Below are 11,641 nucleotides of genomic sequence, written 5' to 3'. Positions count from 1 at the left end.
TAATTTGCATTATTGATTTTAGTGGTGCTTTGCTTTTCCAAAACCTCTTAAGTATTAAGGACAACATGAAATCAAATCTGCAGGGGAACTTTGCATGGACAAACACAACTCATGCTGTTCTTCAGAGAAATCTAGTTTAGCAATGACACAGAATAAATTCTGGGTACCTTTATTTATGTGTTATTTTCTTCACAGTCTACAATCCAGCACCTACTGAGACGAGGCAGGGAACAGAACCTTCCAGACACTTCCTGATGGACATGAACACTGGGATGCTCAAACATGAAGTTGGCGAAATTAACAGAAGAGTTTCAGTCTGTATGTCTGCTAAGTTATTTTATAAAATATAAATACACATTGTAGATTCTGGGCATATTTAACAAGTGGTTTTAACAGCAATGTCATAGAACCAATTCGAGTTCCCCAAAACTTTTCAGTGAACAGTTCTGAAATGAACCATGTTAAGAATTTTTTTAATTATTCTTCATGGAACCATCAATGCCATTAAAGAACCTTTATTTTTAATTGTGCATATTTAGAATATATATATATATATATATCTAAATACTGTTTTTTTCCCCTCTACAGTGGATGAGTCCAGACAAGGCACTGAGTATCAGCCGCACATCCTACAGGAGCTCAGGATGCATGACATTATGAGACCATACAGTGCTTAAAATGTTGGTGAAAGTCACAGGCAGAGAGCTCATGCTTAGAATAGGTGAGATTTCTTATCAATGAATATTATCTTTGCTGGCTAACTGAAAAACAAAAAATTAAAATTAAAAACAAAAAATGCCACCACGCAGGAAATGCTGAAAGCAAAGTAATTTTTTTTTTTATCATTTTTTCCAGATGAGAGCTGGTGGACAATGTTTGGCTGTGTTCATACCCTATGGCCGCATGAATATAATCTCTGTGCATAAAAAGCAATTCTCAGTTTTACAAAATCTGTGATCCTTCATATATATAATGTTCTATTTATGTAATTTTCTATGCAAGTACACTTTATTGCTGTATTCAGAGGTTTCATGCAATAAAAGTCTCATGCAATATACTTGGTCGGCTACATCAAAATTTATTTAACTTGGTACACCATTATATATATATACCTCTTATACATTATATATACTGTATTTTTTTATTAAAAACTTTACAATCAATAGTAACATTAAACTTTTTATTTTTTTTTATTTTTTTTATGTTTCCTCTAAACCATGTTTAGAATTTAGATTTATCTTCGAGTTTTATTATGCCTTCCCCCGCCGTTGTGATTCGCTGTGATGACCGGAGGAAGTAGACGCTACTGAGGCTTTCTGGGATACTGACGTACTCAGCAGCATTCTTAGTGTGACGGAGAACAATATAGAGCAGATTTTCAGGGATTTTGTCATGAACAAGATTAAAGAAATCAAAGATGAACCTCAAGAAAACAGGTAAAATGTCAGATGTTTTACTTGTGCCTTACTAGATCGCGTTTTATCATTACGTTATATCAGCTGTGGTTTTATTTGGTTTAGCCAGCTAGCTAAACATTAGCTGTAATGTTTTGACCGAAACGTGTTGCGATTGTGTTGTGACTGAATCGTGTGTTTAGCTGTCATTGTTTGTTGCCATGTATTAATTGCTACTTTGATTTACGGGTATATCTTGATAATTACGTTACTCCAATTTACATAAAAAATACAAAAAAAAAAATGACTTTTGGTGATTTTTGTTATTATAATTAACGCAGTAGGTACAGAATACAAGAGGTAAACATTTACAAACCTGCAAAGGTTACCAAGGTAAACTACGGGTCCACTATAATTGCTTCATATATATTTATGACGTCGTGACTTTTACAGATCAAAATGGTTCACTCTTCATATGTACCTCGTGTTCAGACATGTAGACATGCTAATGCTACTGTTGTCAAGCAAGACAGAAATGTTTGTATTAATGTTATACTTAATTTGGAACTATTTTAAAACATTTGTGTCTATTTAAACATCCTTAGATGAGCCCATATTGATTAAAAGACTACTAATGTAATAGATTGTGGTGTACTCCTAGTTATTTACTCACCCCCTAATGACGTTATAACCTGTATGAGTTTCTTTCTTCTGTTGAACACAAAAGAAGACATTGTGAAGAATTTGGGTAACCAAATAGTTGGCAGTAGCCACTGACTGCAATAGTATGTTTAAAAAATAAAAATAAAAATAAATAAATAAAAAAAGAAACCTGGACAAAAAATAAATCATCCTTATAAAGAACAAAAAAAGTTTTAAGTGTGTTAAATTAAAGATTACTAGGAAACACTTTTTAGTAAACATCGGATCTGTTGTGGTTTCCTAGTATTCCTGAGAGTAAGAGATTACTTTGAATTCTGTTGTACATTGGGGATGACAGACACATGATTGGAACTTCACTCAGGAAATCTGATTTTAAATGACTCATGCGGTGTTTTTCCATTCAGTGTGAAAGATGAGCCACTGTCTGATCTTGTAACAGAGAACAGAGAAGATGGACTTAAGGAAGAAAAAATGAACACATCAACAGGTTAGTCATCAATACCTCTACATTCTTTGTATTTGCTGATATATATTCTGTCATTAATATGTGTTTCTCTTCATGGCAGATAATGTCATGCATACTGACCTCCAAGACCACCACGGTGAAGAGGACACCAGCACTAAACACAGAAAAAGTAAAAAGCACAAAAAACAAAAAAGTAAAAAGAAGAGAAAGAAACGCAAAGAAGGAAAAGACAGCAGCTCAGACACGGAGTCTGACAAAGAGATTCAAGAAAGGTGCAACAAAGTTCTTTGTACTTAAAAAAATAATAATAATAATGTTTGTATTAATCACCTTGAATTGACGATACATTGTGTTTTAGAAGTTAGATTTACAAAATGTGAAAACTTAAAATTTGTTTCAATAGTTTATTGGGTAAAAGTCTTTATTCTTAACTTTTGATCATATATATCGTCGGCTCTAGCAACACTAAAATGGTTAAAAAAAATTGGGACTATTCAAATGAATTACAAATGAAAGTAATTAATCTAAGTGGGTTGGATTTTAGTTTAATTTGGACTCTGTGGTTAGTTATAAAGTCTTTTTTCCTAATGTGCTGTTGTTGTTTTGTTTTTTCTTCATGTGTTTGTGTCTAAAGTGGGAAGAAAAAGAAGAGAAAGAAAAAGAAAAAAAGCAAAGATGCAGACAAAGTGAAGAGGTCTGGCTCACGGTCCGAAAGCTCTTCAGCATCTGGTTCTGAATCGGAGTCTGAATTGAAACCTTCTAATGAAAATACAAAGTCCTCTTCAGCAGATAAGACTTCAAAGTCTGAGCTCAGAAACACATCTGGTGTTGGTAAACCTCAGGAGTTGCCTGACATTATTCCCAAGATGGAGAATTCGGGCCACAAAAGCACAGAGAAGTTAAGGACCAAGGAAAAGAAAATAAGTTCTAGCAGGACATCTATAAGCAAAGAGAGCTCTAGAAGAAGACAAACCAGATCAAAATCACCCAGACTGAAGTCCGAACACAGGTCAAGATCCCCAAAACAAAAACGGCAATCAAAGTCAACCCTCTCTAGAGATAGTTGCTGAAGGAAGGTGTCTTATAAAGAGAGAGAGAGGAGGTTTTAGGTAGGTAAGAGACACAACAATCGGTCCAGATCTCATTCTGTCAGAAGAGGCAAACATTCAAGATCCAGGTCACGCTCCAGGCAAACTAGATCAAGGTCTGTTGTCATCTCAAGGAAGAACAGAAGGTCCACATCAAAATCTAGGTCTCGCTCACCACGGCATAGATGCCATTCAAGGAGTAAGTCTCAATCCAGAACAAATCCTTCAAAATCAAGGTCCATTTCGAAATCAAGGTCTGATCTAAAACTGGAAACCGAATTGATTGAGAAAGATATAGATCCAGCAGTGGACAATAGTAAAAGTTGTGAAACGCAAACAAATGCGTCTCAAAACACAACTGAGAATGAACAAGATCCAACAGTGACTGTGAAATCTGACACCACGTTGTCTGAAACTGCATCCATCATCTCAAATTCTGGTTTCAATGCAGTTGGTGTCAGAGGATCTTGGCGACCAGTTCCCTTCTTGGCAGAGCCATCTGAGACCACGTCTTCACAAAAGTGCATTACACCTGAGGTGACTTTGGAAGTGACCAATGTGTCTGAAGAACCTTCAACATTCTCAACTGTTAAGCCAAAAGATTCAGAGGATGCTGCCAGTCCTGAGAAGAAAGAAACCAATGAGAATCCAACAACCAGTGAAGAAACCTCAGTCGAGAAAAACTCAATGTCACCATCCCGATCTCTCAGTCAAAAAAGATCCAAAGTAGCTGCACGATCCAGATCAAAGTCATCATCAAAAAAAAGAAAGTCCAGGTCGTCTTCACGCAAGTCTCGATCACCCTCTGAAAGAAAAACGCACAAGTCTAGAACAAGCAGCAAACGCTCAAAATCGAGGTCGCCTGAGAAAAGGGAGAGATCAAGAAAGAGGTCACACTCACGTTCGAGGAGGAGATCCCGGTCTGGTTCACGTCGAAGAAGAGGTTTGGGAAGCCAAACACTAAATCAGCGGGACAGATGGAAACGAGAACCCAGTCGCTCTCCGGTCCTCATTCTCCGTAAAAAAAGCTTGGCATCCAGAACTCGACACAGCACCAGCAAGACGCCTCCACGTCTTACAGAACTTGGTATGAAGAAACTCTGAAAATATTTCCTTTGCTTTTTTAGTAGCAGTCACATGTTCAATTCAAAGAACACATTTCTTTTGTAATATATTTTAAAATAGAATTTATTTCTGTGATCAAAGTTGAATTTTCAGCATCATTACTCCAGTCTTCCGTATCACATGATCCTTCATATTAATTTGCTGATTTGCTACATAAGAAACATTTCCAATTATTATCAGTGTTGAAAACAGCTTCATATTTTTAAGGAAACCGTGATGCATTTCATTTTTCAGGATTTTTTGATGAATAAAAAGTTCAAAAGGAAAAATCTTTAAAAAATCTTCAAAATATTTTATAACATCATGAATCTGATTACTAACAGTTTTGAAGAATTTAGTGCATTATTGTTGAATAAAAGTATTAATTTCTTTTAGTAAAAAAAATTTATGTTGAAAACAGTTTTTGCTGCTTTAGTAGAAACTGTTATACAGTTTTGGGGTAAGATTCAAAAATAAATAAATAGACAAACAAATGAACACTTAATGAGAACCATTAGTAGTTGTACACCAGTAACAAATGATGATAACTAAGCAGCAAATCAGCATATTAGAATGATTCTGAAGATTCTGAAGATCATGTGACACTTAAGACTGGAGTAATGATGCTGAAAATTCAGCTTTGCATCACAGAAATGAATTACATTTTAAAATGTGTTCAAATAGAAGACAGTTATTTAAAAATGTAATATTTAATTATTGTTTTTATTATATTTTTGGTTCAAATAAATGCAGCCTTGATGAGCATAAGAGGCTTCTTTCAAAAACATTAAAAATCATATTTATTCCAAACATTTACCCAGTAGTGTATGGTTCATTGTTTTTCTCCTAATCTTGATTTTTATTTTTTTGTCTTTCCTTTTTTCCTTTTCCCAGATAAAGATCAGTTGCTGGAAATAGCTAAGGCTAATGCTGCAGCTATGTGTACCAAGGCCGGTGTGCCAATCCCGGAGAGCCTCAGGCCCAAAGCTTTTCTTCAACTTCCCTTGCCAACCTTAAATTCCACATTCTTGTCTTTATACTTGCCAATGATGTCAAACATGACGATGAACGCTGCTATGGCTAGTATGACTGCAGCCACCATGACCGCTGCTTTGTCCAGCATGGGTGCTTTGTCTTCCTTGCCACAAATGGCACCATTACCCACAATCCTCAACAAGCCACCATCTACAACCACACAGAATCTCGCCAGTATTGAAGAAGCCAAAAAGAAAGTAACAAAACAGGCGAACAGCTTCAATATTAAAGAGCTAACAGAGGTAAGGGTTGTGCATGTGCTTGCACTTGTTTCTTGATCTGCATTGGATCAACACTTTATTTAATCTTTCAGAGATGCAAAAAGATAACTGAGAATAAGGAAGAGATGGCCATCGCAAAACCACATGTGTCAGACGATGAAGAGGATGAAAGGCTATTTGGAGCTTCCCTTAAGGAGAATAAGGGCATCACATTCAGTCTCAGTGTAAGTGTCTCATTTTTTCACATCACTGTTATATAATTTCTCATACTTTAGTTTAGGGATTTGGTTAAATCATATCACAATTCAGAGTATCACCTCCCGTAAAGACACGTGACATGTAATGTGACTTGTACCGTTCTACTAAGCTGGCGAACGATCTCAACTTCAGCATGGATAGTGAGGAGCGCCCTGATCAACTTGTTTAGATTTTTTTTATTTTAGACATTATATAGTATAGAATTATAATACTGGCCCAAATTTAATATTGTTGTGTCCCTATTTTACAGTAACCGTGTTCCCATACGCCCTCTTTTCCTTCAGAACACCTCAATAAAGCCATCCGTCCAAACCGACGCGACCTTTGCTAAGGAGTTCCTGGTGTTTCCCGGCTCGCAACACAAGAATAAAGAGGCTGATGGTGGATATGGAGCATGGTTACCTGTCAAAAAGAAAACAGTAAAGCCATCTGCATCGGGTTCTTCTAGGACTGTGGACATTTATAGTGTTTTTCCTAAAGCACCTTCTCGAGTAAGTGTTTAACTTCTAAAAATCTAATTCGTCTCAAATAAGCCTTGTTCAGCTTGTATAAGCTCTTGTCTTTTGTTTCTAGCCAGTGGACATCACGTTGGCTGTCAGTGAGAGAGCAGTTGCCCAGAAGAAACTGGCGGAAAACTCTTCTGACATCAATGCCATATGCATTCTGAATCGGGCTCAGGAGCAAGTACGTTTCCTCTTTTGGACATTGGGTTTGAGAATGAGGCATCATGGTCCATAAATCACAGAAAGTTTTACAGAAATGCTTCACAGAAAAATCTAATTTTGAGCTATTAGTATGCATGTAACAGTATTGCTATTGTAAACTAAAAAAAAATCACAGAACAAAATGACTAAAATTACACTAAAAACTGAAAAATAAAAATAAAAGGTCATTCAAAGTGTTAATAATTATAATAATATTTAATAATAGAAAACATAAATGTTAGATGGAAAACTTATTGTTGCCCTGACTAAACTAAATAATATTGTTAAAGTACTAAAATGACTAAAACTTAAACTCAAAAATAAAAAAAGCTATATAGAAAGATTAAAAAATAAAAATGAAAAAAGCACAAAATGAAATGACTTAAAATAAAGGTTCATTCAAAATATTCCTAAATACTATTAGCATTTAAATAATATAACACAAATATTAGATTAAATAAGTGTTGATATTCTAAAATGCCTAAAACTGAAATAAAAATAAAGGTATATAAAAATATATAACAATAGAAAGAAAATATAGAAATGTTACGAAATAAAAATGACAAAAGCACAAAATGAAATTACTAAAACTTCAAGTTAAATAAAAGTGAAGAATATAAAAATACAAACTCATTTGAATATTAATAAATACTATAAAAGTGTATAAATAATACTAAAATAACACCAAAGAGTAGTGCTCGCAGATCCATTTAACATGTTTTATCACATTTCCCCCACAATCAGTGCAGAAAATATGAACTGCATGAATTCTGCGCTAGCCTAGGTTTGAGACTTTGTTTCCATATTTCATGATTTTATAGCTCACATCTGGTAATTAATGTTTACAGGTTGATGCTTTGGCCCAATCCAACACGATTCCCGGCCTCTGCACAGGCTCAGCAGGCGCTCAAGTGCTCTCATCTGATGAGCTCTCTAACAGCGGCCCGCAAGCGTGGATTAAGAAGGTAAAGCCATGAGTCGACGGCAACACTCATACAATGATGTCAGACAAATATTGTGTTTGATGGTTTGTGTTTTGCATCACACGTGTGTTAAATTCCCTAGAATCAAAGTATACTTCATTTCTTCATGCACATTGGCAAAGTACAGTCAGACCCTTTTGACTTGTGCTTAATTTTGATTTACACTCTTCTGGCCCATGGAGGGTAAAATAGATCCTGAAACACTCAAAATACCCAACATCCCTTCTTATAATATGTCATATACGAAAGAATTGTCATCTGTGTTGACTTTGCCAGTTGGTGTACCCAACTTCGTTGTTCAGACCGCAGATCAGTCAAGTCGCACAATGATAGTCTGCTTTTTATGTAATAAGCATTGATTTTGGACCAAAGATGACGTCAAGGTATCCTCGGAAATGATCTTGCCAAAAGACAGCCCAGAGCTGTGTTTACTGACGTCATTATGCTTTTTCAGCTGGAAGAAAGAGAAACGGCTTTCCCTCCTAAGTGCAAATATTTGCCCGCATCGCAGTGTTTTGAGGTTCTTTGATTAAACCCACCAGCAGTTGTACGGGTACACCACTTGTGCACGGTCATGCAGATATATTATATCCGAAATTCTGTCATAGCAGAAAAGTGTCTTTTGAGAGAGGGGAGGAAGGAGGAGGATGTGAAGTAAGAATCTCCGCCCCTCCTCTGAATGACCAATGAGTAAAGACATTCACATCAGGATCCGAAATTGGATTGGAAAATAGCCAATGTATGCACACTTGTGGCCACACTTTTACACCATTAATAGCCTACAGTTAGATTAATGAACTGTAGTAATGTACACTATTGTTCAAAAAGTTGGGGTCGGGTTTGAAAGAAATCTCTTCTGCTCACCAAGGAATATTTGTTTGATCAAAATTACAGTAGAAATTGTGAAACTAATAAAAATGACAACAGCACATAACAAAATTACTACAACTTAACCTAAAATTAAAATTGAAAACTGGACATATATGAAAATAATGGCTCATTCAAAATATAAAAAAAATATAATAGTGTTAAAACAATATAAAATGTAAATAATACTTTTACATTTGATAACTTTTAAGAATTTTTAAAAATTAGAAATGTTGCCTTTACAACTTGAAGTGGTGGTAATTACTAAAACTTAAACTGAAATAAAAATACAGCTATAAATCAAATACAACTGTTTTCTATTTGAATGTATTTTAAAATGCAGTTTATTTTTATGATGCAAACTGAATTTTCAGCATCATAACTAGTCTTCAGTGTCACATGATCCTTCAGAAATCATTCTAATATGCTGGTTTGTTGCTAAGAAACATTTCTGATTATTCTCAATGTTGAAAACAGTTGTGCTGCTTCATATTTTTGTGGAAACCATGATAAATTTATATAAGGATATAGGATTGTTTAATGAAGAGAAAGTTAATAAGTACTGCATTTATTTCAAATTTAAATATTTTTTAATATTATAGATGTCTGTCACTTTTGATCAAATGAATGTGTCCTTGCTGAATAAAATGTTAATTACTGACCCCAAATATTGAACAGTAATGAAGTTATTCATTGAAAATTTGTGTATTATCATATTGTTGTTCATGTAACTTTATTAAAACAATAAATCTCTTGCAGTTGTATGTTATACTTATTCTAAGAGTTTTAAATGTACACAACAGAAACCTTTCAATCAATATGTTCAAGACTCATTTTCCTGAAGGCTTTGGATGCTGACTGCTGTGTAATGCAAACGTTTACATTAAGACATGATAATCCCAGTTTTTATTTAGGCACGGGATGCTAAATAAATGCTAGCAAAATAACCTGGTCTCTATAAAGAGAGACCAAAGCATTCACACAACCTGTCTCAGGGCAGTGTTTCCAAAATGGCCAACTTTGCCTAGAAAAGAGTCTCAACGAATCCTGGGATATGTTTGGAGCTCACTCTTGACTTAAGAGCGAAATCCAAAATGTTCAAATCATATCAAAGTTTTTATTTGATTTCTGTTTTTTAGTCTAAAGATGACTGCTTCGTCAAAAGGGCCTGGTCATGCATTAACTGCAATCAAAACAATGTTTGCTCTTGGGATTTGGCATCCAGTGGGTACAAGGTTGAAGCTCGGTGGGTTTGGGGAACGGATGGATGAGGGGCGGGGGCTCACAGTTTGACCTGTGAACTCTCACCCCTCTGTATGGAAACTTGTTGCAGGGTCAGTCCTTGTAGCTGCCTTGTTGCCATGGTCACAGTCAGGCCCCTTCTATTCACGTCAGATGCTCGGCCGATGATGGGGGTCTAGGTAAGTACGTCCTCCAGCATCCATGCATGTGGATTTGTGTGTGAACTGATTTATTTCTGCCATGTCCTCCTGTTTGTTTACAGTGAGCTGCCTCAGAACCTGAGATCTGTTCAGGGTGGTATTATTGACCTTAAATTATTTGTGTTATGTTAAAAAAAATGCACTGCCACTCAAAAGTTTGGATTTATGTTTGAAGTTTTTGAAAGTCTTTGCTCACCAAGTCTGCATTTATTTGATAAAAAATACAGTAAAAATAGTGAAATATTATTCTTATTTAGAATAATTTTGCCACAAAGCACTGGCAAAAGTAATTATCATGAATGTGATGGGGAAATAGTAAGGAGAGATTTGAGTTATTTACTAATAAACTAGTGTTTTCTGAGTCTGTGTCACAAGGATGAAGTTGCTGTTCCTGACTCGCCTTTAGAGAGAAGTGCATCTTTACGGATTATGATTATAATGAAAGAGTTTTTGTTTTTGATTTGTTTTGTTTTATTTCGTTAAGTAATCATTTAAAGGTTTTTATAGATATATTTATCATGTCTGTGAGGCATGTTTTCACTGAGTTTCGGTTCATTTTTGTACTCCTGTTAAAGACGAGATGCAGAAAGCGCATCGTGTTTGTTTTCTTTATTTTATAAAAGCACAAAGTTTTGTTGATATTGTGAGTGCACACAAACAAAAGACCCTTTGCAGTCACAAATGATGTATTACTCTTACCTTTATGTGCAAAAATGACGGCGTATCTACCGAAAAAAAAAATGTAAGTGATCACGCTGGCGTCTACATGTCATGAAGCGTCTCCGCACAATCTATTGGATATAGCACACATTTATCTGAGTCTAACGTTTAAACATTTTTATATGCTTGAACTGTTTTTATATCTATAGATTTTATTTTAGGTGAGTTGTGATGATTTGAAAAGGCTAAATTGATCAAACATTGGCTCACTGTCTAACACTTGGTCGTTACTTAAAAAAAAAAAATTTAACAAACAAAAAATGCTCCAAACGTTTTTCTAAATTAACAATAAAAAACTAAACACAATATAATCACTTTGCTATTACATATAAAACTGAACTATTTTAATAGCTGAATTAGTAGTATAAGCTGTTTAGGGACTGTTTAGCTGTTCAAATCAGACACTAGAGCATCTCTTCATTCAGACACAGTGGAAGATGTGATAAAAATCAGTGTAGAGGGGCCAAGTCTGGAAGATTTTGATACTAGAGAGAGTGTGGCCAGCGGGATTAGCCAAGGCCAAAGATCAAGAAGGCGACCTTGTGAAACCTTGTAAAACTGCGGTGCTAAATGTGATGCAGTCGAAAATTTGGGTGCACCTAACCTTTGTGCAAAAAGTTAGTCTAGAGCCCTGTGTCATCAAAGTATTTATTTTAAACGATTGCGTACCCCAAACAGTAGCATCCACCTCCAAAA

At 35.3% G+C, this 11,641-nt stretch overlaps 2 protein-coding genes across 2 annotated transcripts; both read left to right on the top strand.

Moving 5' to 3' along the window:
• Positions 1-1,279: 1,279 nt before the first annotated feature.
• LOC109100862 (pre-mRNA-splicing factor CWC22 homolog) lies at positions 1,280-3,593 on the top strand. The gene is made up of 4 exons (XM_019114295.2): positions 1,280-1,436; positions 2,462-2,544; positions 2,624-2,795; positions 3,158-3,593. Exons 1-4 carry the CDS (start codon positions 1,393-1,395, stop codon positions 3,591-3,593), a joined length of 735 nt encoding a protein of 244 aa, XP_018969840.2. The 5' UTR covers positions 1,280-1,392.
• Positions 3,594-3,640: 47 nt separating this feature from the next.
• Positions 3,641-10,354, top strand: LOC109100860 (protein SON-like). The gene is made up of 8 exons (XM_042747689.1): positions 3,641-4,698; positions 5,610-5,992; positions 6,064-6,195; positions 6,514-6,720; positions 6,803-6,913; positions 7,782-7,898; positions 9,923-10,029; positions 10,115-10,354. Exons 1-8 carry the CDS (start codon positions 4,299-4,301, stop codon positions 10,191-10,193), a joined length of 1,536 nt encoding a protein of 511 aa, XP_042603623.1. The 5' UTR covers positions 3,641-4,298; the 3' UTR covers positions 10,194-10,354.
• Positions 10,355-11,641: the final 1,287 nt, after the last annotated feature.

This window comes from Cyprinus carpio, chromosome A1, assembly GCF_018340385.1.
Source record: "Cyprinus carpio isolate SPL01 chromosome A1, ASM1834038v1, whole genome shotgun sequence".
Taxonomy (NCBI): domain Eukaryota; kingdom Metazoa; phylum Chordata; class Actinopteri; order Cypriniformes; family Cyprinidae; genus Cyprinus; species Cyprinus carpio.
This window is presented reverse-complemented; position numbering and strand designations above follow the sequence as displayed.

Excerpts from the sequence above, each read along its gene's own strand:
- LOC109100862 (XM_019114295.2), top strand. The coding sequence starts at position 1,393 with ATGAACAAGATTAAAGAAATCAAAGATGAACCTCAAGAAAACAG. Across the intron at positions 2,545-2,623 it reads AAAAATGAACACATCAACAG|ATAATGTCATGCATACTGAC; the intron begins GTTAGTCATCAA and ends TCTTCATGGCAG. Across the intron at positions 2,796-3,157 it reads GACAAAGAGATTCAAGAAAG|TGGGAAGAAAAAGAAGAGAA; the intron begins GTGCAACAAAGT and ends TTGTGTCTAAAG.
- LOC109100860 (XM_042747689.1), top strand. The coding sequence starts at position 4,299 with ATGTCACCATCCCGATCTCTCAGTCAAAAAAGATCCAAAGTAGCTGCA. Across the intron at positions 7,899-9,922 it reads CGCAAGCGTGGATTAAGAAG|TCTAAAGATGACTGCTTCGT; the intron begins GTAAAGCCATGA and ends TCTGTTTTTTAG. Across the intron at positions 10,030-10,114 it reads GGGTACAAGGTTGAAGCTCG|AGGGTCAGTCCTTGTAGCTG; the intron begins GTGGGTTTGGGG and ends GAAACTTGTTGC.